Source organism: Myodes glareolus, chromosome 10 (genome assembly GCF_982192425.1).
Source record: "Myodes glareolus chromosome 10, mMyoGla1.1, whole genome shotgun sequence".
Classification (NCBI taxonomy): Eukaryota; Metazoa; Chordata; class Mammalia; order Rodentia; family Cricetidae; genus Myodes; species Myodes glareolus.
In genome coordinates this window covers 13,792,130-13,818,045 of record NC_142035.1, presented here as the reverse complement: position 1 = coordinate 13,818,045, position 25,916 = coordinate 13,792,130, and the positions used below count along the sequence as shown (strand labels likewise).

General features: G+C 52.9%; 2 protein-coding genes and 1 long non-coding RNA gene across 12 annotated transcripts in view; all 3 read right to left on the bottom strand.

The window, feature by feature from the left end:
* Positions 1-1,012: 1,012 nt before the first annotated feature.
* On the bottom strand, positions 1,013-2,537 carry LOC148120573 (uncharacterized). The gene is made up of 2 exons (XR_015739015.1): positions 1,809-2,537; positions 1,013-1,323 (listed from the first exon to the last, which is right to left on the bottom strand). It is a non-coding gene; the product is annotated as an uncharacterized LOC148120573 (long non-coding RNA).
* A 1,180-nt stretch (positions 2,538-3,717) lies between these two features.
* On the bottom strand, positions 3,718-14,640 carry Slc35h1 (solute carrier family 35 member H1). Of its 7 annotated transcripts, none has more exons than XM_087911020.1 (11): positions 14,556-14,637; positions 10,954-11,118; positions 10,416-10,769; positions 9,922-10,072; positions 9,143-9,206; positions 8,429-8,501; positions 7,844-8,012; positions 7,679-7,762; positions 5,393-5,568; positions 4,631-4,760; positions 3,718-4,464 (listed from the first exon to the last, which is right to left on the bottom strand). In XM_087911020.1, the coding sequence occupies exons 3-11, from the start codon at positions 10,533-10,535 to the stop codon at positions 4,343-4,345; spliced, it is 1,089 nt and encodes a 362-aa protein (XP_087767146.1). In that variant the 5' UTR covers positions 10,536-10,769; positions 10,954-11,118; positions 14,556-14,637; the 3' UTR covers positions 3,718-4,342. The 7 variants fall into 7 exon arrangements, with proteins under 7 accessions (XP_087767146.1, XP_087767150.1, XP_087767147.1 ...); XM_087911024.1 differs by having other exon boundaries at positions 10,416-10,766; XM_087911021.1 differs by lacking the exon at positions 14,556-14,637 and adding an exon at positions 14,383-14,529.
* A 1,272-nt stretch (positions 14,641-15,912) lies between these two features.
* Positions 15,913-25,916, bottom strand: part of Elmo2 (engulfment and cell motility 2) — a 38,281-nt gene continuing 28,277 nt past the window's right edge. For all 4 annotated transcript variants that reach the window (XM_087911016.1, XM_087911017.1, XM_087911018.1 and 1 more), the window contains 11 exons: positions 25,011-25,133; positions 24,617-24,751; positions 23,894-23,998; positions 23,705-23,813; positions 23,093-23,229; positions 21,574-21,737; positions 21,109-21,221; positions 20,898-21,005; positions 20,092-20,174; positions 18,378-18,455; positions 15,913-17,249 (listed from right to left, as the gene is read on the bottom strand). In XM_087911016.1, coding sequence (XP_087767142.1) covers positions 17,049-17,249; positions 18,378-18,455; positions 20,092-20,174; positions 20,898-21,005; positions 21,109-21,221; positions 21,574-21,737; positions 23,093-23,229; positions 23,705-23,813; positions 23,894-23,998; positions 24,617-24,751; positions 25,011-25,133 — 1,356 coding nt within the window. In that variant the 3' untranslated portion in view covers positions 15,913-17,048. The remainder of the gene's footprint in view (positions 17,250-18,377; positions 18,456-20,091; positions 20,175-20,897; positions 21,006-21,108; positions 21,222-21,573; positions 21,738-23,092; positions 23,230-23,704; positions 23,814-23,893; positions 23,999-24,616; positions 24,752-25,010; positions 25,134-25,916) is intronic.

The following is a 25,916-nucleotide window of genomic DNA, read 5'->3' as shown; positions in this document are numbered from 1 at the left end:
GCCCATTCATCTACTTACCCATTCATCTACTCATTCACCCACCACCCACACACCCATCTTAACTGTCCACCCACCATCCATCCATCCACCCATCTCTACCCAGTCACTATATTGCCTTCAGTGTATACCCCTGAATTCACTCAACACTGGACAAATCAGGCTTTCCCCAAATCAGAAAAGCAGTAGTTCCTAACGTTTTAGGAGTTAAGAGAACTAAACCTAAAAACCAACCAACCAACAAAAAAACAACAAAACAAACGTGTGCACATCCATGGTAGATGTTACTCTACTCTGTTGGGATTCTTTATGGTTCTGGAGCTTGGCAATGGTCCTGAGGACAGCAACACCATGATACAGTGGGGGACTGACTGGAAGAAAACCTCCCTCGAGAAGTCATGTCTCATTCCAGGGGTGGACCCACCACTAAGACTGAGGTAAAGGCAGTTATCCCTCAGGGTAACTCTGATGGGCCCTCAGCTCCAGTGCCTAGGCACCAGGACTGCCAAATCCCACCCTTCTCTCTCCCCCAGGGCCACTTTCTAGTCGACTGACTTCCATGGCTCTCAATGGGCGTCTCAGCGGGGCCACTTTCTGTGAGGGTGAGTGGATGTTTTAATAATCTTTCCCGATCTCCATGGCTCACACCTGGCAGGCGCCTGCGGATTCTCCAGAAGCATTTCCTGAATGTATTCTGATTCCCTTGTCCCCAACAGGAGAACTCTTCTCAGGCATTAAGAGAAAGGGATGGCCCTGCCACCAGATGCCAGGGCCTGGGGGTTGCTGGCCTGCTTCAGGGAAATGTACTGGGTTGCCAACGAAACGAAACTGTAAATAACCATGGGGACAGCAGTCAAGCTCATTGGTTGCTCTGAAGCTGGGGGAAGGGGCCTGGCTGATGTCAGGGCTGTGTGGCCAGGGGGCAGGCAGAGGCTGGACTGGCACTCACTGCTGCTGGTGGGGGATGGGAACTTGCCCATCTTACCGAGCAAATCATTTCAAAATTACAACTAGCACCACCTCTGCACACTTTATTTTGAAAAATATTTTTATACCATTTAGAGAGGTGCTCATGTGAGCAACACAACACCCTTGTGGGGTCAGAGGGCAATCCGGGGAAGCCGGCTGTCTCCTCCCACTGTGCGGGGGCCCAGGGATTGGCGAGCAGCACTTTCCTGTCGTCGCTGTTGCTCACAGAGCCATCTCCCCACAGCTGAAAATTCCTCCATGAAGCAAACACCCATTAAGAGGCTCCTGTGTGTATTGGGGCTCTGGTGCTGGTTGCTCCTCTCCCTTGTCACCTGGGTAGGTTGTGACATTAGAAATCTGGATAGAGAGAGCTAAGAGTTGTATGTTCAACATGGCCAGTAGATTTCCATACATCCCTATCTTTACAGTTGCTCGGGACATAGAATTATTCCATTTATGGGCAAAGACACAAGCTCAGAGGTCAACATGCCCAAGGTCACCCAGCCACTGGGGCAGAGGGAAATAGATGACTTCTAGATCCTTGGCTTCTGTGAGATTAATATCCACAGCCAGGATGAAATGGGCCCACAAATTCTAGCTGTACCGGGCCACTTGGGATTAAATAACCCACATGAAGGGTCAGGAAAACGCCCTTCTGTCTGTCCTTCCCACCTTGCTCTTTTCCTGGGCTGGAAGGACAATGACCCTGTCTTCAAGTCCAGCAGTAGGCCAACACTCCCCGGATGGCTCACCCTGAAGGATGATCCAGGAAACTCCACCCTCAGGTCTACACCAATTCCCAATACCTAAGATGCTTGCAGGTACCATGGGGGCAAATTTACCTGGTGCCAGGCAACTTCTCTTAGGTCACTGGGGTTTTTCCAACACAGGAAGAAATGGATGGGGGATGCTCCTGAGTCCCTAAGGTAGGGAGGGTACCAGAATGGAATTGCAGATATAACAGGCTCTCAGCAAACCTCTGGCTTGTTCTTGTCCACACACCAACCACAAGTGTCCTAGTATATTGGGGTCATTAACCTTCCTCCCACTGTGGGCTCCTGGGAGAGGTGGTGGGCATGTAAGCACTTAAAGCTCAGACCTAGGTCAGCCCTCCCCTTTCTGTTGCTGCAGCAGCCCTGGAGCTGGGGACAAACAGTACAGCCTCAGAGACCAGTCACATCCGCAGCTTCCTTCAACCTGGGCAAACGCTGAGTTACCATGGTGATGCTGCAGCCCCCAAGATGCAGTGGTTGCAGACAGCACGGGTGGTTGGAGGGCTCAGGGCTGAGGGTGGACAGTCTAGACCAGGAGGCCAGGCAGCTGGATGGGCTGGGTGGGGGAGGAGGGAAGGAGGCCTCCTCTAGGCCTGGCTGGTAATTGCTGCTAAGTGAGGGGCTGTCATTGAACCCAACATGTGAGCGGTGAGGACCCACTCCACACCCTGTAATTACTGCACCAGACAGCAGTGCCAGCTTGTGTCCTGGAGAGGGGGGCGGTACAGAGTAGACAGGAAGCTCTCATCCACCTGAGGCAGCAGGCTGGGCTGCACAGCCCTCTCCCTTGCAGGCAGCCTCCCCAGTCCAGCCCCCCACCCTCCCCCATCCCCACCGGCTCACTGGGCTGGAACAAGAGCATTGTGTGATTCTGACCTCCAAGCTTGCAGAGCCCAAGGCAGATGGGAGGAACCAGATAAGGTAGTTGTTGTAGAGAGCAGAGGGTGGCAGGAACTCAAAGCTGATCACAGTTCCAGCTCCTTTAAGGGCCTCAGGCAGTCATGGTTGCTCCAGGGCCTCAGTCTCCTTGCCAGACTCTCAATTCACAGGGATCCCTCTCCAGCAGGAGGTGGGCAAGAACTCACTTTCGGAAACCAGATTTTATTGGGATGTAGCCACGCCCCTTTGTGTCTGTGCCATGCAAGGCTTCTTTCCTGCTTCAAGTTGCAACACACACCATATGGTCCTCCATGGAAATATTTACTATCTGTCCCTTCCAGAAGTCTGTGGTCCGTGCGTTCTGGGCACCAATGGAGATCTACTCGCTCCAGCTCTACACAGAGCCCCTTCTGGGTCTTTGCCCAAAATTACACAAATGCCACTGCTGTCAGGCACCCTCTGCTGCCAGGGTTTGGGCAGGGGTGGCAGCAGGCAGGGCTGGAGCCAAACTGTGAGCCAATGGCGCCACCTGCCGTGAGTGCCTGAAGCACTTCTATAGGAGAGCCTGGTCGGCGGCTCCCCTGCCAAAGCAGAGGAGACCAGCTCTCTGAGGAGGGCGCAACCACCAGGCGCCAAGTTACAAGAGGGCTCAGCCCCACAGCATGGCCCTTTTGCCTCCCACGGGACTGTGGTCTAGACAAGTGAACAACTTGGCCCACATTCCGGAACCGAGTCCCTTCTCACACACAGCACATAGCAAGCAGCCTTGAATCCTCACCCAGCAGCTCGGTAAATTCTCTCTTTTCTAGGCCATGGTCTCTCGGTTCTTGACAGTATTTTAAGAATATATACATAGTGCAATAATTTTCTTAGTCTTCTAACTGCTAATAAAAGAGCTGGGGAAAAAAAGAATACATACATAGTATTTAATCTGTAACATTCTCCAGAAAGCCTGGGATAGACATTATCCTCTTTCCTTTTCTTCTTCTTCTTAAAAAACAGACAGACTACAGCACAGAGAAACTAAGTCACACAACGAGTAGGACAGGGCAGAGAGATGCAAACCTAGGCTGTGACACTGGCAGTCTCCAGACAATGGTACTGAGCAAATACTCGTTTATTTCTGGTGGTGGGTCCGTAATATGACCCCAAGGATGTGGTCTAGGGCAGAAAGAGGAGCATGAGCTACAGAGGGCAGGGCAGGGCAGGGCAGAGGAAAAGGCCCCAGGCAGGGGAAGGAGAGGCCAGGCCCCAGGGTTCTCCTTGCTCTCATGCCTCAGGCAACATTGGGCAGTGGAGAAGGAAATCATTATTTCAACTATAAATAAATCCATTCTCTGAGGAAGCTGCTGTCCAGGTGATGAGGCCCAGCCTGTCCACAGCTCCTTCCCAGATGCCATGCCCTGCAGTCTGAACCCAGCAACCCGAGAAACTACACACGTCTAAAATTCATCTTGGCTCTTGGAGCCAGAGCAACAGTGGAGAAGAGGTTACTGGCTCCCTTCACTGCCAGCTCAGGTCCTGGGTGAGCCTGGCATTCATTTTTTGGACCATGCTCCCCAGGAAAGAGCAGGAACCACTCCCACCCCCACCAGGGTCCTACAGGCGACTCTGAGGCCACCACCTGCAGTTGCTCTGAGGAAGCAGCTGGGCTCCCGGTCCCCACCAAGAGTGGTCAGCAGAGCTGACAGCAGAGTGGCTTGCTTCCACTGCTCCCGGTCTGGTCACTGCTGCCCCTGGGTCACAAAATATTCCTCGTCATCTTCTTCCTGCTGGCTGCTCCAGAGCAGCAGCTCCAGGTCAGCGCTGGGGGCCGGGCCCTTCGGGAGCTTAGGGCCATCGTCACCTTGGGGTAGACACACCAGTCACTGACCTAGTAACCTTCTCTGGAGATGGCCCTCTATCCTCCCGGGGTGGCAGTGCCATCTGGCACATGTCCCAAGCTACAGCAACCGTTGGTAAGAGGTAGCTGGATGGCAGGCGGGACAGCCATGGGGAGGAGGCCACCATACCTCTAGAATGCAGGGCCTTGAGGGCCACATGCAGGGAGATGCCGGAGAGGCAGAGGGCGAAGCCCAGCCAGTTTAGGAGGCTGATCTGGTCACCCAGCAGGTGAGCCGCCAGCAGCAGGGTGCAGACTTCCTGTGGCAGAGGCAGGACATGGGGTCAGATGCTGGTGTGACAGGCTGACCTGAGGCAGAAGTGGGGACCTCTAGGCCCAGATCACCGGCCTGCAGGCCACCAGGTGTCACCGAGATGCAGCTGCACAGGTGCTTCCCAAAGACTCCCAGCAAAAGCAGAAAGCCATTCAGGCCCCGGATGACGACTCAGGTGCCCCATAGAAGGAAGCAAGCCTGTCATTGCTAGGCACCCACAGATGGACAGGCCTCTCCTCATCATAGCCAGAAGACCCTTACACCCAAATGTTTGCTTTGGGTATTACTGCTCCAGCACGGGGTCTACCTGTCTTAGAGGGAAGCTCCTCCACAGACCTGACTCATGTGCCCAGCTCTCAAAGCTGGGACTTTTCACTGATCAACCTAGATGAGGGCTCCAGGCCACTTCCACGTGAGCCAAGCTGCCAGTGAAATACAGCTCAGGCACACCCAGGCCTGGGGGTGGGAAGCCTGATCTGCAGTTACGCTGTGTGCACTGGCTAGAAGGGACACTTCCTCAGCTCTGCAGTGGGAAGACCAATCCAGGGCCAAGCCGCTGAGAGAAGCCCTCATGGACCTCCTTCTAGGGGAGGTCTAGGGTCACTTCCCAGTATGTACCTTAAAAATGCCAGCAATGGAGAGAGTGAGGCTGGATGTTCTGGAGACCAGGAGGAACTCGGAGAAGCCCAAACCGAAGGCCAGAATCCCGCCAAGGAGGAGGCTCCCAAGAACCCACAGGAGCAGCCCTGTGTCCTGGAAGCGGAAGATCTTCTCTGAGGTGGACAAATGGAGACCTGAAAGCCACAGGGAGAGAGTGGGAGGCCAGGGCCTGGTGTGACGATTGTCTGAGGCAGGAGACAGGATCAGGGTGTGTGAAAATAGTCCCATGCGGATGGCCTGAGTCCCAGGGACCATGGTGGCACTGCAGATTCCAGGGCAATACACGCCCATTATCAGAACAAGGAGGAATTGAACCTGTGGGTAGAGACTGATTGTGCAGGAATACAAAATGTATGGATGCGGGGCTCCTCACCTTTAGATTACGTCTGTATGTGAACATATATGTGTACACGCACACACACAGGCCCACACACACACACACACGCTAGGCATATACCCTACCACTGAGCTATACAGCCCAGCTCAAATCCGGGCTTTGCTACTATAAAGCTGCAGATAGATTTGAGTGGAGAGAGGCCTCCTTTTTGGCTATTGGTTTCCCTACTGAGAGAATGATGGGGCTGCAACTAGACTGTCATCTCTCCAACGAGCAGTATAATCTAATGAACAGATCTCAAAACACAAAAACAAAACAAACCTCACAAAAAAAAAAAACCCCAAAGCCAAGTGTGGTGGCACACACTTGTGACCACAGCTGTCAAGCTCAAGACCAGCCTGGCCTACATGACGCATCCCACACCAAACCAAACCAAACCACACACATGTAATTACATGAAAAACCTACAGCCCCTTGCTCCAGAGCACACTGTACAACGTGTCAATCCTTGCTTCATTTTTGGGAGCTGCGGCCCCTCCCTAAAGAGGTCCTGGGATCTTTCCACAGAAGGTCCCCACGGTGTGTTAGCGGGGTGAGGTCAGTATCGTCTGGGCACAGTGGGCACAGGTGGGAGCTGAAGGTGGACAAGAACTTTGGGGGTCAGGAGGAGGAGGGGGACACAGAGCTGTGACAACAGTGTGCCCCAGGCCAGTAGTCTGGCGATGCGGGCCATCTTGTTTGGTGCTGGGCTCAGCAGTACTGCAAAGGCAGTGGCAAATTGAAGGGAATTCGGGTAAGAGCAACATAAGTAATGAAGGCGCTTGGGGGATTAATTTACCAGAGAAGATTAAAGGAGCTAAATCCATGCAGCTTTGCTAAGTGGCGGCGACCAGGGGCTTTTGGATGAGGTTTGCAGAGCGGGGAACAGTGAGGATGCCTGGGGAGGGGGGTGAGTGTGGTGTTTGCTACAAGGGGCATAATGAAGGAATGGGGAGAGTCTTTAAAAAGGAAGAGCACGAGGCTCCACACACAAGTTTCCTGGACAACGAGGCTGCAGAATCATTTTCTCAGGGAGGCTGGAGACGCTTCGCTGCTTGAAACGTAAATGGATGTGGGCTGGAATTTTCGGTAATGACCCTGAGGACAGCTGGGACTCTGAGAAGGAGGGTAAACAAGACTAATCCCAAAGCACTGAAGAAAGGAAGGTGGCAACATCCTGCCCACCTTGTACAACCCCCTGGCCTTGCCTCTTCTCTGGAAGCCACAGGAGACAGAACAATTGTCCATGCACTCAGGCTGTCTCCCAACCCCAGCCGCGGAAGCTGCCACTCTGCCTGTGTTCCCTGAGCACACAAGGCAGAGCCTCCTGCCCCTGCTTCCCAGGGTGCCCTGGTGTCATCAATCCAGACAGCCACTACTCATTTTCTACCATCCCCCTTCCCGACCCAAGCATCCCACCTGGGACAGACCCTGGCTCTGCTCCCTGGGAGGCATGCACACATGACAGAGGGCCTCGCCTCCCAATGCCTGGTTGTTGAGCACCAAGTTTGGCTTGCTGATGAGCTCTGGGGCTTTGGGCAAGCTTTCACCTTCTCATTTCCTCAGTTTCTTTCTCCTACCACATAGGGATGAAAACAGTCCTCCACATCTGGTTATGGGGAAATGAAAATCTGGAGCTGTCCGCACCGTCTGCACTGACTCCTTGTACTTCACACATAATTTTTTTGTACCCTTGTCATGAGAGTCTAGTCATTCTCTGTGTATCTGTCCAGTCCCAAACCACGGCGTCTGGGGAGGGACTGAGTTTTAGATCTGGGCAACCTCTGCGGCTAGCACTGTGCTGAGCTCAGAGCAGCAACATGGGATCTGCTGTACCATGGTGCTCAGAGGTAGGAAACAGAGCGTACCTTCAAATATGGCAAAGAGAGGGAAGAGTCCCAGGAACATGAGTGGCTGCAGGTGGAACATGGTGTCAATGGGATTCTGAAGGCCTGCAGAACACGACATGGGACGTTGTCAGACCTGGCCTGTTGGCCTGTCTGCCCGACTCCCAACCCTCCCCAGGGGCTCACCCAGTTCAGCTTTCTGCAGAAGTATTTGTGTAAGGGTCCAGCGGATGCCACCGATGAATGAAGCCCCCAGCACCAAGGCAAAGCCCTCCACGTTGAACTGTGTGGACTTATAGGTAAACATGAAGAGGCCCCCAGCGATGAGAAGGACCACCAGGACCAGGGCTGCACGCTAGGAGGGGAACAGTGCAGCTCATTGGGAGCTCCAACCTCAAGCATGTGCCACATTTGGAGCTGGGGATAAGGAGCCAGCCATTCTATGCCTCATCTCTTCCAGAGGTTCTCTGGCCTGCTGGCAGACACGGCTTACACACAGCTGGCATGTTTCTAACATCGTACTTAACTTTTCAAACACTCAAAGCACTGGTGCCCATTCCAGACTCAAGTGCGCCCAAAGAGTACGAACCACCAAATTTCTTCGTGGGAACCCCAGGGCCCCAGGAAATGCTGGCCCTCCTGCACTTGCTTCCATACCTTCTGCCATCACCCCTATCTAGGTCCCCTCCCCAAGAAAGGCATTTTATGAGACCCAGGCCAGCGGTCTCCACATATGCAATGACAGAAAGGGAAAGAGATGCGGGGCCTCACCAGCTCCTCCAGCTTGAAGATGAGAGAAAAGATGAGGATGAAGAGCACGGCGGACGATTTGGTCATTGTGTACCTGGAGCAGAAACACCCACAAATACACAGCTGCAAACACCCCAACCCCAAAGGGCAAGCAGGCCCCAAAGAGCAAAGGCAGGAAGCCAGTGGGATCTGTGCTCATATGTAAGCTTTCAAGAGAAGCCTCCTAGGGGCCTGACAGTCACTGGGGGAGGAGTAGTGGGTCTGACATTAAGTTCATCAAGTTCTGTTCTCTATCTGGCTGTTGGCAGAGACCAGGTAAGGAAGATTAGAGAAACCTGGACAGAGACCTGAGGGGACTGCCTTCTCTAAAGCAAGACATCAGAGCTGAGACTGGTGACCAGCTGGGCTGATGGCAATGCTCCACTGCCTGGTCCTTCACTCTGCTGCCTGCTACCCCACCCCCATCCCGCCCCCACCAAGCAATTGTAGCTGCTTTGTCCAGTCCCCTGGCTTCTCCTTGCTGCCTGGTGGGCAGGTGCAGCATCTCTCTCTGCACTGGGCTTAAGGAGGAGCGGGAGGCTTCTTGGAGTGTTGCTGGGTGCCAGCAAAGAGCGGAGGGAGAGCAAGGGATGGTCCCAGAGACGGATGGCCCACTGCTGGCTACACAGACTGCCAGCTGGACAGAGCAAGTGAGCTTGGCCTGTATGGGGGGTGGAGGGTGCGGCCAGTACTCACAGTGATACGGTGATGTAGAGAAAGCTCCAGTTGGACAAGCCCACATCAAGTGCTGTTGCCAGTGCTATGGGGACAGAGGACAGGACACCAGGTCAGAGAAGCCAGTAGGCAAAGCATGTGCCTGAGGCACCTGAGGCCCTGCTTGCCCCTCCTTTCCAAGCAACTCCAGGTTAACACTTGGTCAAGAGTCCATCCTGATTGGCCAGACCCATCAGTTTCCTCTGTGTCTATCCTGATTGGCCAGGTCCATGAGTTTCCTCTGAGTCCATCCTGACAGGCCAGGCCCATCAGTTTCCTTTGAGTCCATCCTGATTGGCTAGGCCCGTCAATCTCCTTTGTGAGTTCACCTTGATTGGCTAGGTCTATCAGTCTCCTTCATTAAGTAATTTGAACAGCTCTAGACAAGAGCATTAACCTGATCCTGTCAAGCTGCTCCGGGGGCACCTGGCCATCCACAAGTAGCCCAGCCTGCCAACTCCCCCCCCCTCCCACCAGCAGGGCTTTCCCTCCTGACTTCACACTCCAGGGCCAGAGGTGCCCATCCACCTTTCAGGCCTTGTCACTCAAGACCAGTCCTAGGAAATCTTTTAGCCCAACCTAGCATGGTCACCCAGTAAGGCTCCGGGAGCCAGCAAGGACAGGGATGCTGCCTGCTTTGAAGAGAAGCAACAGTAGGAGACAGGTGAGGAGGAAGCAGGGGGGGGGGTACAGGTAGGGAGCAAGGGCTCCTCTGATCTCTGGCCTAGGCTCTCCAGCAGCCGTCCTCAGGCTGGACCTACCTGTGGGGGCCACTCTTCTGAGGTAGTCAGTCCAGCTGAGCACCACTCGGGCCCTGTGGCTGGAGCACTGAACCAGCGCCCTGGACAGGGCTGAGAAGAGGAAGATCACAGCCAGATGCAGCATGGTCATGAAGAGGGGAAAGTGGAAGCTCTGTGGGGCCAAAGCAGAGGGCAGGAGTGGAGAGATGTCGCTGCCCCTCTATCTCCTCCCTCAGGAGCCACCCCAGGGTCTCTTCCCTCCTCTGACAGCAGGGACCAACCCAGGGACTCAGCTACACAGTGACCCCTTGGAACAAGGGTTAGTCCCCACTGTGTATGGCACACAGAGAGGTGGCAGCCCAGGGGTTCATTCCTACCCAGTTTCATCACAACCTGCTGGTCACCTGCTTAGCCCTCTCAGGGCCAATGTCCAGGAAAAGTCACCATGACCCAATACAACTGTACCAACTCCAGCCACCTGCAGGCCAGACCTTGCGCTGCGAGGCCCCGGTTACCTTTGTCAGCCATTTGTTGTAGAAGGTGATGCCGATGGAGAAGCAGTAGTAGAGGAGGACCAGGCCCAGCGTCAGCACCGCCTTCCACACAAAGGCGACATCAAGGGCCCACCTCCCCATCCGTGGGCCAGCAGGAGCAGGAACCTCGCTTGAAGATGGTTAGCAGGAAGAGCCAGCAGAGCTGGACCACGGTTTTCAAAGGACAGTTCCCCTGGCTGGAAGAGTCCTCTTCACCTCCATGATATGGTTGTGTAATGGGCCCCAGACAGAGCCCTCACCTAAGGGGCTGGTGGCCAGCGCCAAACTGCTCCATGGCTAGCTGGATACGGAGGTCACAGGTCCCCAGCTCTGCTGCTGGAGAGAAGAGAGGGAGGGTCTGGCCACAGTGACCGCAGAGGCCACGGGTCCCACCCCAGCACAGGGACTTGGGCTCTAGTGTACATTCATACTGTCCTCCACGGGTTCCCACCAAAGTGACCTTTCAACAGGTAGGTGTATTGTCGGACCTTGCCTCAACCCTCCAGCAGCACCCAGGTACCTTCACAAAGGCCAGAGTCCGCCTGCAGTTCTGAGGTCTAATCTGGTCTAGTCTGTCCCGGCACAGAAGGGATGACCACCTTTTCAACCTTCCTCAGTACAAATCCTCTTTCTCAGGGACCTGCCTAGGAGCCGCCATTGCTCTCCCACTTTCCTTCTGTAGCAACTGAGAGGGGTGTGATTTGAGAAGACTTTTTTTTTCTCTTTTTAGTGCTGTAGACAGAACCCAGAGTCTCATGCTAGGGTCCATGCTATCATTGAGCCACACCCCCATCCCCCCTGAGTAATACTGCTGCCCCTCGTAAGGTGGCACTCCACAAGGGCCTCACACACACCTGGCACTCTCTATATTCTCCTTTGGTGTGATGGCCCCACGACAGTGTGTGTGTGTGTATGGGATTTCAGGGGACTCATCAGGTCTTGAGGAGCTAAAGTGACCCAGGCATCCCTTGCCCTGGTCTCCAAGAGGTGCCCACTAAACCAAATTACCACTTGTCAATCAGCCCAGCAACACCATGAGTGCCCAGGGTATACTACAGCTGTTTCCTCCCCACCATGCTGAAATGCCAGCTCCCATGGAAGCCTTCCAGCATCGTGGGATCTGACTTCCCTCCTTCCAGCCTGGACAGTCCACTCTGTACTCTGGAACCTGTTATCACATTCCCTCCTGAGGCAAACTGGGCTGGCTCTGGGCTTTGTCAAAAGGACTCCTGGGCTGTGGCTATCTCTGGGAGTTTGGAACCCTGCGTGGTGACCTGGAGAAAGCTCCTGGCGTTCGGTGAGAAGGGACTGCAAAGGCCCTGCCCAAGGAGCTCAGCACCGTTCTGTATTCTGAACATCTCTGATAGTCACAAAAGCTCACTTCTGATTTCTGTAAACATGGTTTTGCAGGGCTCTACCATACACTGAGATTGCGTGCTGTCAAAGTGGAGCCAAGAGTCCCCACTCTGGAAAACCTCTTTGCTGACAACAGCTCACATCTCTGGGGCTGCTATCATGGTTGCTGTGAGCTTAGCCTTATGGTGGACTCATTCCCAGGTATTCTATAGCAAGAGGAACACCAGTGACCTCATGTGACTCCAGCACCTCTGTCAGAACTGACAGATGGATACATTTTATTTCGTCATCAATTACCTTCCCTTCATCTACAGTTAGGACCCCACCGGTTTTCGGGTTAACGAACAGGCTAAGAACCAAAGACATGGTGGGTCCAAGGGAGAGGCACTGCCCTACTGGCCTAAGGCAGCCTTGCATCTTGATATCCTTTCTGCAGGCTAACATCTCCCCAGCATGCAGCCTGCTCTGGTCCCCATGAGCCCCAGAGGCAGACCCAACCGCTGACTAGATCTGTTCACCTGGGCCATTAATCACAGGGTCCTGTTTACACTGCTAGACAGTTAGGGCCACAGGCTCAAACCAACTTCGAATAGACCTCAAGGTCCACATTCTCTCAACGCCAGGGCTCTGTGGCCTGGCGCTACTGAATCTTTCTAGGAGAAGTCAGTCCTATATATTACAATCCATTATCAAATCCCTGTCTCTACCCACGGGATGCCAGGAGTACTATACCCCCAACTCCATACTGTAACAACCATATTGGGTCCAGAAGTTACCTTGCAGTGTTGGCTGAGCATGTGGAGGGCCTGGGCTGAGTCTCCAACACAGCAGGAAAAACACTATGCTCCCTCTGAACCACTGCTTCCCCTCCCCGGCGGAGCATGCTACACGCCAGGACAGCCTGTTCCCTTTTTTATCAACTTACTGGCCCGCCACCTTCTGATGAGTTCCTACCTGGTCACTACGGTGCTCTTTGTCCACTATTCAGCTTGCCTTTCTTTCAGAGAGCTTGTCTAGCTCCCCACCTCTAGGTGACTATGCAGAAAGTCACTACCCCCAAATACAAAGCCAAGCGCCAGCTGGAAAGCCCGGGAAGCACATGGCCCCTAGCTCTACGTGCCATCATGAAGCAGTGCTTGGCCTCACATCGGATACACAGACGTGAAACTGCTGAGGTCCTCACCCTCACTCTGCGGTGAGAGCAGACTTGCGATCATGTCTGCCCAGGCAAGGGATTCAGTCTTTCTATTCCCAAGAAACAGCAGCTACCTCAGAGCAGGGTGGGGCAAGGCTGTGGCACCTGGCTGCCCTCTATCACCTCAGCTGTAGCCCGGGTAGTGAATGAAGCTTAATGCTTCAAAGCACGGGCTGGAACATCAGAGCCCTGTGAGCAGATCCTCCGTGTCCACCTCCTGCTGAGATCACAGGTTACCTGGCCTGAGTGGACTCAGTTGCTCTAATCATGTGCTTTGGGGACAAGGGCGTCACTGGCATGAGAAGTGGCACTTCACCTCCTTTCCAGTGTCAGTCTGTCGGGCTGTGTTTCTGTGGCTCCCTCGTGAAACTGACCACTTCCTCCTCAGAGACCCAGAGGGCGTAACTTGCCCCAATCCCTTAAGTCTTCTGCTTTCCAGACAGCTGCTTGGCCAGTGCCTTCTCTCCAACTAAGCCGATCAGAACTGGTCCCTGAGGGGTGGAACACAGCTTTCTGCCTTCATTCCCATCCCACCAAGACCACCTCAAACTTCCTGTGAGGACAGAGGAACCTAACTGCCATTTAGGAAGCTCCAGTTGACAGCTCAACCTCAAGGTGCCCCAGGGAGCTACCCTAATATTCCTCAGGTCTCCATCCCACCCTGAAGTCACTCAGAAAGTCATCCTAAGGACTGTTTGCTCTGGCCACAGGCAGTCGTCCCTCTGCATTCTTATCCTGCCTTGTCAAACCCACCTCTAGTTATGTGTGGACCCACCCACTTCTCTTCCTTTCTCCACCACGGCAGTCTAAGCCACAGTTACCTTTCACCTACTGCCTGTACTTCAGAAAGAGCTATGGTTAGCGTTGTCAACTCGATACAGACTACAATCACCTGGGAGACGGGCCTTGGAGCACAACAGTGAGAGAGTCTCTAGATCAGGTTAACTGATATGAGGAAACCCACCTAGTTGTGGGCAGGGTCTCCCAGATTGCATAGAGGGGAAAGGGACACCAGCACACAATCATGACTCTCTGCTTCCGGGCGTGACCAGTTGCTCTTGCTGCCCTGACTTCCCAATGATGTTGCACATAGAACTGTGCGGAAAATCACGCCCTTCCCCTTCCTTCCTAAGTTGCTTAGGTTAGAGTGCTCTAGCACAGCAAGAGGGAAAGAAACTCAGACAGACAGCACCAACAGACTGGAGACCCCTGGGTTGGGGCCACAGGTCCTCCTAGGATCCCGCCTGCCAGAGCCCTGCAACCGCACACTCAGTCGTGTGCCCAACACATCAGCCGGTATCCTCCCGGGTTACCCGAAGTTCTCTGCTTCTGTCCCCCTTCCCCAAGGCTCCCACCGCGCGTGGCACATCCCACTGCGTGACGTCTGTGTTTGCTCACGTGTCATCGCCGCGCCTGCCCGGCAGCGTCCATCTGGTTCCCCCCAAGACTCGGCCCCTCGTAAGTGCTTGGTAAATGCCCGGCAAATGGGCCCAGGGCCACGGGAGGCCTAGGGAAACTGAGGCCCGGGCTGGGCGGGAATGCAGGGGACCGCCCACCGCACGCCCACTTACCTCCTCCGCCCAGGCGCTCGCCCCGAGACTCCTGCCGGAAGCGCGAGCTGGGCACTGAGCCTCTGGAGGCGAGACTTCCGCCGGAAGCCAGTGGAGGTGGGTGGAGCCAGAGCATCTTTCTCTAGCCAAGCCGGCCGAAGCCGACTTTATAACCTCTGTCTCTTTCCCTAAACTGGCATGCGGGAACGAATTACATATACTAATAACTCTTTCGTGTGCTTTTTTGTTTCTGGGGCCTTAAGCATCGGTAAATGATGTGAGGACCATTAAATTTAGAAATGTAGACAGTCTGGGCAAAGACACTTGTGAAATTACATATACCCATACATTTGTGAGAATTATTCAATAGGTTGAGTGGGTGAAGATCATCCCAGAGGAAACGAAACCCGAAAGGAAGGCGTAGTTTTACTGAGAGCCCAAGAAAGCAGGTTGCAGTGGATTCAGAACGCCAATCGTGCACACCCAGATTTGATTCATTTTAAGTACAGGGCATGTGGGCAAGAGAACCTTGTAAGCCGTGCAAGCTAGGGCTGCAGACCCAAGCTGGCCCGGTTCTCTGCTTTTGCCCTTCTGGGCTCTGTACTAAGACTGGCTGCAAACAGAGATCCTTGCACATGACTTGGCTGGGCTTCTGGCTCCTAGCGGAAGACTCAAGGCCAGAGTGTAAGCTGTGCTTTGTGCACAGTGCTGCTGCAGGCTGCTGCCAGCTGGCATCACGCAAGCATTAGTTCATTCAATGCTTCCTAAGATCTACAATGGTACCCATCGCAGCCCAAGGTCTTGGCTTCATTCAGCCCTCAAGGCCTGTGTTGCATGCACTTTCTATGCTGTCTGAAAGCGTCTGTCCTCACCCCCTTCTAACAGTGGCAAGAGGAAGTATCTATTTTCATCACTGCCCTCATTCAAGCCTCCTAGCTACCAAGGCTGCTGATGGGAGCAACAGCTTAAAACACCAGCTGGAAGGCTGGGCACCAAGTCCAGGCAGCACATGGGGTGCGGAACATGTCTTCTTTGAAAGGCACAAGTACTCGAGTTGTTCCCTGGCTGTGTCCCTGGCAGGGAAGAGAGGGAGGATGGAAACTTGGGGGTGTACGGTACGTCTTTCCACGCTGTACCCAGCAGGGCTGAGCAGGAAACACTCTGTCCTGGTACCCACAATCTGTGAGCATGCTTAGCCAGCAGGTATGAATAGTCTGTGCATGACACAGCAGGATAGACGAGGAGGGAAGAGGATGGCTCCAGGAAGGAGGCTGGGAACGCTCCCAGGCACAATGGAATGAAGGCTGTCAGGCGCCTCCCTACCCTTGTGGCAGGGAGCAAGTGCAGAGGAGCAGGTATTTATAGGTAGGAACCAGTCTCCATGAAAGAGTATTTATTGAAAACACGGTCACTGACAGGAAGCTGGCTGCTCTCTGGTTACACGCTTAGCTCATGACCCAAAGCATCCCTTTTTATGCTCAGTTTCATCTTCCCTTCAACATTCTATCCTAGGATAGGATGGTCTTATATAAATATATATACACGTCTGTATAAGTATGGCCTATAGTAAAGAAAATATATAGTACACTCTTGGTTGGGCAGTACCACCATGCCAGGCTACCAGTACTGAATACCATCATGTTAACATGCGTCCAAGGAGAGGCTGTGTGTGTGCTTCAAGTGCTGCAGTACCAGAGAAGGCCCATGGCACAGCTGTGGCCCTAGCTGCTTCTTGAAATCACGGCTAATGGCTAAACCACAGTGCCAGAAAGGAAAGAAAGGGAAGGCAAACTGCCCCAAGTCTGGGAGCAAGAGGGAAGCAAGCCAGAAGGGCCTGCAACTAGGGAGCATGGGAACATTCTTCCTCAGGAAGGAAAAGATAGAAATGGAGGGGGAGAGCTAGGACGCCTCAACCCGACTTTCCCTGGAGTGTTCCTGGAGCCTAAGAGAGCAGGACTCAGGCTGGAGGCCTCTGCCTGGCCAGCACGAGACTGAGTGCTTGGGGGAAGAGATTGCTACCTGTGTGGGCAAGAGAGATGGATACCCCTAGAGACAGAGATCTAAAGGCCAACCTTGAGGCAGCAGCATCTTGGCACAGGATGAGGCTGGAATGAGCCTGCAGAGACCTACTAAGCAAAAGCTCTAGGCCTGTCTTTGCCTGAGCCATCTGAAGACAGTCAGTCCAAGGCTCACACCATCCCAGTCCTCCAGCCCGCATGAGTTCTCCAGAAAATCAGAGAGTAGGGATGGGATGGCTGTTGGTAAGTCCAATTCCAGACTCAGGGTAGGAGGCAAGAGCATCTTGAGTTCACACCTCTAGGCCCAACCCCAGGCTCTGTGGTGCTAAGGAGGGCGGCAGGCCCTGACTTCATGACTCCTAGAGAATGGGGTCCAAGAGAAGTCCTGGGTCCCACTGGGTTTGAGGGGTAGTCACTATGACCACTCCAGAGTCTGTACAAGTAGAGGCAAGGCACAGGCTGCCAGTGTCTCTCCTGGGCCCCAGTCCCTTCCTGCTCATCCGTAGTGATAGACGAAGTCATAACTGCTGGGCTCCTTGGGGACCGGTGGTGGTGCCTCTGGGATCTGGATGTTCTCCAGGTCCAGAAGACGCAGCTTCATCTCCATGCTCAGCAGTGTGTCCAGGTCGCTCTTGGTTAGCTCACTGGACATGTCCTTCCCCAGGAGGGCGCTGAGTCCATCAATCCAGATGCAGTACTGTGGGCAAGTTGCAAATGTCACACCAAGGGTTGCAGTGGGACTCACGGCAGTGCTGGTGGGGACCATTCGGAATATGCAAAGCTCATAGGAGACGAGGGCAAGGGCAGATAGGAGATGGCTGTCACTATCAACTGACAGGATTTTAGGTGGAATTTGTGTGAAAACTTTGAATAAGGAATACAAGAAGCTGTACTGGAGCAGTGGGATGAAACAGGAGCAGAAAACACACACTCAAAAGAGAAGGAAGCAGACAGGGACTCAGCAGTGCTATTCTGTTTTTTTAAAAAAAGTCAATTATGTTAAAAATATTTTTTAAGGGAAGTACAAAAGAAATTGGCATAGCTTTCATGATGGAATATGCTTATAACATCCAAGCACTTGGGAGATAAAGGCAGGAGGACCAAGGGTTCAAGGCTAGTCTCAGCTTCCAGAATGCAATGGTGCAGCAGAGGCTCTGCTCTGTCAGCCCTCTGATGCTGTTCTCCTTAGTCTGTGCCTTGTGCACGGGCTCTTTCATCCAAACACAGCCCTACTGGCCCCAGTGCCTGCTCCTCCTGCAGCCTGACGCCAAGTGCTCAACGGCAGGCCCCCAGTTAACAATGAGTTAACTGAATTGGGCACTAACTTCGTCCTGGCTACTGGTGGACTGGGGTCCCTTGTTGTGAGAGCAGATCCATCTAGCTCCACAGACTAATTGCATCCACTCCATGTAACTGGGATTCAACTCATCTGGGAAGATATGACTGCAAGATCACACAAAGGAAAACCATCCCCATGCCATACCTAATTGTCTAATAATTGTCAGCTGCTCCTAAGGAGTCAGGTGGAAGACTGGTGTGGTGGTGCATGCCTTTAATCCCAGTCCTCGGAAGGCAGAGGAAGGCGAACCTCTGTGAGTTCAAGGCCAGCCTGGTCTACATATCACAAGAAAATAAACAAAACACCCCCCCCCCCCCGCCCCCAAGTAAAGTGGCAAATCCAACTCGGTGGTAGAAGGCCCACAGACTTGGTGATCCATTGTGCCCACCTGCTTTCAGGGGGACACTGCTGTGCTGACCACAGCCTCTCTGACTAAGAGCCACAGTTAGGGCACTGCTGTTCAAGGCAGTGCGGCCCAGTGCTTACCTCATACTTATTAGGAGCGATGAAATTCAGTGTCTCGTCAGGATCATACAGGATGGAGAAGGCCAATTCCAACACTTCCTACAGAAAAAGAGTTTGAGTGATACGGAGCAGTGATCAGTGATGATGTCACCAAGTCCCTAACCATGCGCCCAGGGTGAGTTAATCTTAGCTCACTCACTCCCTGGCACAGTCACACCTAAGAGGAGGTGGTAGTTTTTTAAACTTGGAACTTAGTGTGGCGGGACCTGCCTGGATCCCAGCATGTGGGAGATTGAGGTTTGAGGTGAATCTGGGCTATATGGGGAGACCCACCTTCCTCAAAAAACAAAACAAAAACAATTGCTGCAAAGTATTTTTAACATTCAGAACCTTGAATGCCACGACCATGTACCACCCTATGCTTTTATCTTCTATCCCAAGATGGCTGGCTTTCTCTTTGTATGGTGCTGTACTCAGTGCAAAAAAGTCCTGAGAGCTAAACACCCCAACAAAAGCAAATTACTGATGAGCTGAGACAGTCTGAGCATCAAGAAAATAACTGCAGTACAAAGAGTCACACGTGATCAGCTTAAACCCATGAGCTCATAAGAACACTAAAAACACAAAATGGAGACATAAAAATTGGTCACACTGTGTGGCGCCAGGAAACAACTAACAACTCATAGCTTTATAAGCAGTTATATGAAAGGAGAGTCAAGCCGTTAGCCATTTTCCTATAAACCACAGTGGGGAAGTAGATAAAGGCAGGTTTCTTTACTGAGACGTGGTTCAGCTCATTAGTAAACGGAATACCCCTAGTTTGCAAACCTTAGCCGCTGAGCAGCGATAGTCGGCTGACATGAAGGAGCACCACCCGGCCATTATGAGCCTCCTGATAGGCCCCAATACCATCTAGGAGATGGCCACACCAGGGCAAAGTCAAATCGGAACCAAATCAAACCTCTAGGTCCCTGTGCCAATTTACAGATCGGGGACAGAAGCACAGAGAGACAGTCAGCAAAACCTGAACTCTGGGAAATGACTACATAAGCAACATGGTCTATTAAGCTAATAAACTGCAAAGATGGGAAAAAGATGGAGGGGGAGGCATGAATGAAGGACTTAGAGACGCAAACACTGCAGCAAGCAAACCTACCAGAACCAATTTAAAACTGGGTGCAGGGGGCTGGAGAGATGGCTCAGTGCTCTTCCAGAGGACCTGGGTTCAATTCCCAGCACCCACATGGCAGCTCACAGCTGTCTGAGAGTCCAGTCCCAGGGGATCTAACACCTTCACACCAATGCACATAAAAGTTAAATAAATCATTAAAAAAAAAAACTGGGTGCAATGTGTGCATGTGTGTACATATGACATTCATAAGACAGCAGGTGGACATTTCAAGGCTAATGAAATATTTGATATTAAATTATTGCTTCTTATCTTCTGCTAGGTGTGGTATATAACTCCGTGGTTTTATCGTTTAGAGACACACAGTAGATACTCATGAATGAAGTGATATTCTACTTGGGATCTTCCAAAGTCAAAAGGAAAAGTGGGGGGCAGAATTTGCTGAGGCTGGTGAGCTGTGCCGTGAGGTCTATTTATTTTTATAGTGTTCAAACCTCTTGATATCGAGTGTACAGGAATAACTTACAGCGGGAAGAGACTCAGCGTGCACCTGGAGCCTGCAGGTATCACGCGGGTGCTGGTGCTCAGGACAGCCTCCCCACTCACCTTGTTCTGTTTCAGGGCACTCTTCTCTTTCATGTGGGGACAATCTTTCCCAGTGACAATGGCCTTAATATCTGCAACAGGAACTGATAAACAATGGGAATTAACATCTGGAAGCTGAAGCTGCAAACTGGTCTAGCACTGGCCTCAGTGTTGGAAGGGAAGCCCTGGGCAGGGTGCCAGGATGCGGCAGCTCCCAGGCTCAAGGGCCCTCCCAGCTCAGGAAGGTGTGCCATGTGAACCTGTCCTGCTCTTCAGTCTCTTCCTGTACACCTGGCTGTGCTACACAGGTGTTACTTGGGCTCATCTCCTTTAAGGAGTAAAGCTTTGGGCACCCCTCCCACTTCTCTTCCCAGTAGTGAAGGTGGCAAAGAGGCCAAAGCAAACGGCTGCCACCTGCTACACAGTGCCCTGTGGAAACATTCATTTCTCACACTGTCCTCCTTGGATAGAAGTATGGCATTAATCCCATTGTACAGTATAGAGGTGAGTATTAATTCACAACAGCTAGTGTTAGCAATCAACTAGGGGCTAAGCCAGGGTTCAGACCCTGTAGCTTTAGAGCCTCTGTACACCCACTGCCTTTCAGTGGAGTCCTGTATTGCCCTTCTGACCTACACACAGTCACATCTGGGATCTCAGTAACTCCTAACCACCCTGAGGTGGGCCAGAAATAGGATCTTCAGCAGACAAGGAAACTGAGGGTGTGTGCCTGAGACCAAACACTGGGTTTGAGACAGTTAGGACCAGCACTCAGGTGACCTGTTGAGCACAGGTGTCATGACACGCCAACAGAGACATATACCTACTTTTCTCCTGCAGGGATTCAAACGTCACCTCCCCTTGAGGGTTGTCATCCAAGTCACCATAATGCAGGACCTTGTGGTTCAGTGCCAAGCGGCAGTGCCAGAACCGCTCTGGAACACAGGACGGCAAGCAGGTAAGGCAGGCATTGCTGGGCAAAGGGCTGCTCTGCAGAGCCTCCTAGGCAGGCTCCCAGTGCCCTAGCTGCCCCCTTACCTTGCCGCCGACGGTTCCCGATCTTTCGGAAGCTGCTGCCCTCACACAGTCGGTTCAGGCGCTGTTGCTTGATTAGTTCCAGGATCTCGGGCTGGATTTTCTCCCGGAGCTCCCTGTGGCACACACACCCAAGTCAGTAGAAGACCATGAGATGGTGGGAGCTCCGGAGGCGGAGCTGGTACTCCCGGAGCTCCCTGTGGCACACACACCCAAGTCAGTAGAAGACCACGAGACGGTGGGAGCTCCGGAGGCGGAGCTGGTACTCCCGGAGCTCCCTGTGGCACACACACCCAAGTCAGTAGAAGACCATGAGACGGTGGGAGCTCCGGAGGCGGAGCTGGTACTCCCGGAGCTCCCTGTGGCACACACACCCAAGTCAGTAGAAGACCATGAGACGGTGGGTGCTCCGGAGGCGGAGCTGGTAGCAGGTCACCTCCCTCACGGGCCTGCTCAGTTAACACTTACACAATTGGTGGGGACTGAAAGTCATCCTGGCTCATCCTCTCGGACTGGCGCAACCGCAGAATCTCTGAGTAGCTCAGGCTGCGAAGTTTACTTTTGAACTGATCCAAAGAGTTGGGTTTAGAAGGCAGAGCCCGGGTGATCTGTTCTCGGACGACTTGCATAACCTGAGCAAATAAGAAGGCCACTCTGAAAATGGGCAGGCCCTCTAGAGACCAAGGCTCTCCCTCACCCAGGATAGAGTCCTGATTTCCAATGGATGTCTTCTCAGGTGATGACTCAGGTCACGTGACTGATGCTGACATTTGCTCTATTTCTCACACATATCATGTAGCCATGGTGGCAGGGAATCAGTTCTGATCTCAACTCTTTTTATTTCATTTTTTGGTGTCTTTGAGATTTGTGTGTGTGTGTGTGTGTGTGTGTGTGTGTGTGTGTGTGTGTGTGATAGCCCTGGCTGTCCTGGAACTTACTCTGTAGACCAGGCTAGCCTCAAACTTACAGAGATATGCCTGCCTCTGCCTCCTGAGCATTGGAATTAAAGGCATGTACCACAACTGCTTGGCCTGGGCTCAACTCTTGAACGCTCTTAAACCTATTCTTTCATTAAGACTAAACATGCTCAGACTCCAACCCCTTGTCTCTACAGAGAGGCATACATGATGCTGTTAACATTAGATGCTACATGGAAGGTGGGCACGGTGCCCAGCAGATAGGGTATTACAGTGTGCCCATTTCCCTAAAACAACTGTCAGAGAACAAAGCAGGGTGTTTTCCTTCTCATTGTATAGCAGCATGACCCAGTGAGGGGAGAAAATCTCAGAAAGGAGTCACGAGTACCCACACATACCCACATACCCCCCCCTCACACACACACAGTCTTATAGACAACTCTTTCTTTACACTAAATAAGGTTTGTTGTTTAGTTTTACTTTGTAGAGACAGGGTCTTGCTGTGCAAACCAGGCTGACCTAGAATTTATGACCCACAGCCTCACAGGCATGCACCACCAGGCCAGCTCACTTCTAAAATTTCCACAATGAGACGGTTAGTCTCAAAATACTGGGCTCCTGGAATGCTGGCCTGTGAGAGTGTAGCATGGCGCTCCACACTGGGGCACTCAGAGCACCAAGGCCTGATAGGCACCGTGATGTGCACAGCGTGCCAGCTCTCCTGCCTTGCTGACACTGGCTGTCCGTGGATCTCATCTACCACACTGCAGCCATGACAGGCACAGCTCTCCTGCTCAGCCATTCCCCTGACCCCTGTGGAGAACAGCGGCAGGTGTTAGCTTCCCCAGGCAAATGAAGGTCTTGGGCACCATGAGGAAGATGTCTGCTCAAGGTTACAAAGGGAGTCATAGCAGCTGAGACCCAGGCTCCCAGCACTTCGACCTTGTGACTCAGCACTGCCAACAGAGCTGGTTTTCCAGCTCAGGGACTCCCCAGGCACTTGCCGGCTGTCAGGGGCTGTCATGTGATGGTCTTCCTCCCCAGCCTCTGAGTGGTTCAGCAGCACTGACCTTGTTGAAATCCTCGGCTGTCGCCCTCATCTCCTTCCAGGTCTTGTTCAGCAACTGGATGCAGATTCCAAAGAGCTCTTCAAAGGCGCGGTCATGGGTGAAGAACATAGGATGGTAGTCATTGCGCCCTTCATTTGCTGTGGAGAAAAACCAAAAGCATGAAGGCCCTGCCCTCAGGCACCCAGGGGCACCCATCTAAAAACGCTGGATTCTCTGCACCCAAGTCCTGAGGACAAGGGACACAGACCACAGACTATAGCACATCAAGGAACAGGAAAGGCCTTCCCTCAAGGCCTTAGCTCTCCCTAGGTGTTTTCTCCCTTGGTCTCTCTCCACCTGGTTACAAACTCAGCTAGTCTTTACACAGTACTTGGGGGCTTAAGAGACACCTCAGATGACTAGCTCAGACAAAGCAGCAGCCATGATCATCACAGACAGGAGCTCAGACAAAACAGCAGCCATGATCGCCACGAACTGGTAAAATGGATGATAAGCTCATGGAGCAATTAAGAACAAATGGTCCCTGCCTGCAGCCCTCCAGTCCCCAACATCTAGCTGTCCACCATCTCTAGCTGGACGCTGGCTGGCAGAGAAGGAGGAGAGCAGACTTACGGAGCTCTCCAACCTGCAGGATCTCACAGAGCATCTTGGTGAGCTCAATGGCACTGCGGCCGAATGGACACTCGTGTTTATCCTCCCGGCTACTGTTCTCCAACACAATCTACAAGCAGAGAAGGAATGGGAATTGGGGGGAGGAAGGCATGGATGGGCACCAGGACTGAGAGGCTGCCCTGCCTTTACCCGAATGTAGGTGTCCTGGTGAACTTTAGCCAGGTACAACATGTTGTCCAAAGCCAACATTCCAGGAGGAGTCTGGGTGAAGTCCAAGGCTGGGTTGATATGGTTCTGGAGAAAGCAGGAGACCAGGTGTAAACAAGGAATGTGTGGAGCAACCTGAGGGCCTCCTCCTGCCCTCCCTTTCTCTCAGCTCCACCCTAGCATGTTCAAACACCAGGCTAAAGCTGACTTGTCATCCACCCCAGCAGCTAGCAGGCCAGCACCGAGTATGTACACAGTGTAGTTAAACCAAACCCACTTGCAGCTGAGTTGTGCTGAACCAGACTACGGTCACTCTAACTTTATGAAAAGCAAGTTGATTCACACAGACTATGGGTGCCATCCCTCCCTCTCCACTGTAGGACAGGGGAGCAGGGAGGCAGAGGACAGAAGCTAAATCTCAATACCAGAGAGGAGGAGGCGTCCCATTAAGGTGAGAAGAGACCACCACAGCTAGAACCACTAGGTACATGGTCCCCTCCCCTCTGCTGAGGCTGGCTTCCTGGACCTGTAACTAAAGAATCTGATTTGCATGCCCAGATGATGTACGCCCACTGAGTGGCCATGGCCAAGGCGAACTGAACACACAGGTCCTCACCTCTTTCTGTCTACTCCTCCAGGGCTACCACTATGGGAACTGAAGGCCTCCTGACTTCCTGTCTAGGAGGGGGCACCCAGGATACTTACAGTAAACCCCAGCATTTTATAGTCCTTGGTATACATGGCCTTGCGCTTTTCAGTCCCACTCCCAGGAACACTGCTAGGGTCGGACTCTGCGTCGAAGGCAATCCTCCGCAGTTCAAATATAATGTCTCTTTGAGCCTGGGAGGTGTACACAGTAGGTAGGTCAATCAGCTACCAAAGGGAGCAAGAAAGAGAACAGCCAGTCTCTTGGGAGGGACCAGCAATGTACAGGACAGAAGAGGGCTTTGTCCCAAGTCCTCAGAAGATGCAGCCCACACTAGCGTTGACAGAATCGACACAGACCACTTCACGCAGCATTCCCAGCACACAGAGGGTGGAATGATCACAGTCAAGAAGAAATAGCATAACTTACACCAGGAAGGCCCCTAGCACCTGCCTGGTCATTGGGATCCATCTTAGTCATCATTCTTTCTTCCAGAAGGTTAAAGGTCAGGACCTGAAGGACATAGAGCTGATGGGCCATCTCTGTTTTGATTGGACGATTCCCCCGGATCACATGCTAGAAAAAGCAAAGGCAGGAGCAGGGCTCAAAGGACTGTCTCTTCCTGAAGAGTAACATCCACACTAGGGGCGGGGCAAGTACACAGGACAGGGTTCACTCCTCCCTCCACAGAGCCTGCATGCTCTCAAAGGGGCTGGAGTGGAAGGGGGCTCCACCCAGTCAGAGCAGGTTCTTGCAGGCCTTCCTCTCCACTCTTGGGCCGGGGAGGTGGAACGGAGGGTGAAGACTCAACCTCAGACAACAGAGGGAGAGAAACACACCATCAAGATGAGAACAGGCCACCAGACCTAGCCCACCCAGGCTTGCACCACACAGGACTGAAGCCAGGGCAACAGCCAGTGCATGGAAGAGGGCACTGGCAGACAGGCTTTCCAGTCCATCACTTTAAATGATACGAAGCCACCTATAAGGAAGGTCTTTTGACTTTCCTATCCAACCTCACACCACCCTTCTAGTCCTTTCTCTCCTTGCCTCTCCTGTCACCCCATGTAAGCCCTGTATCCCCCAAATCATGTCCTGACTATCCTTGAGCATCCTCTCTATCCTTCCACTGTGGGCCCATCTGCTTCCTTTGACCTGATGCCCTCTCCTCACCTTCTCTCACCTCCCAACTGTCTTTCTCCCTGCCTGTCTTGGCTAATCAGTTTGGGTATCTCACATGGGTCTCTCAACCCCTGTCCTTATGCCCACAACACCCTGCTTTTCCTCCTTGTTCTCTGGACTTCTCAGCCAATACCCCTGCCCCACATCCTGAATCCTCTTGGGTTCTTGTCCAGCTTC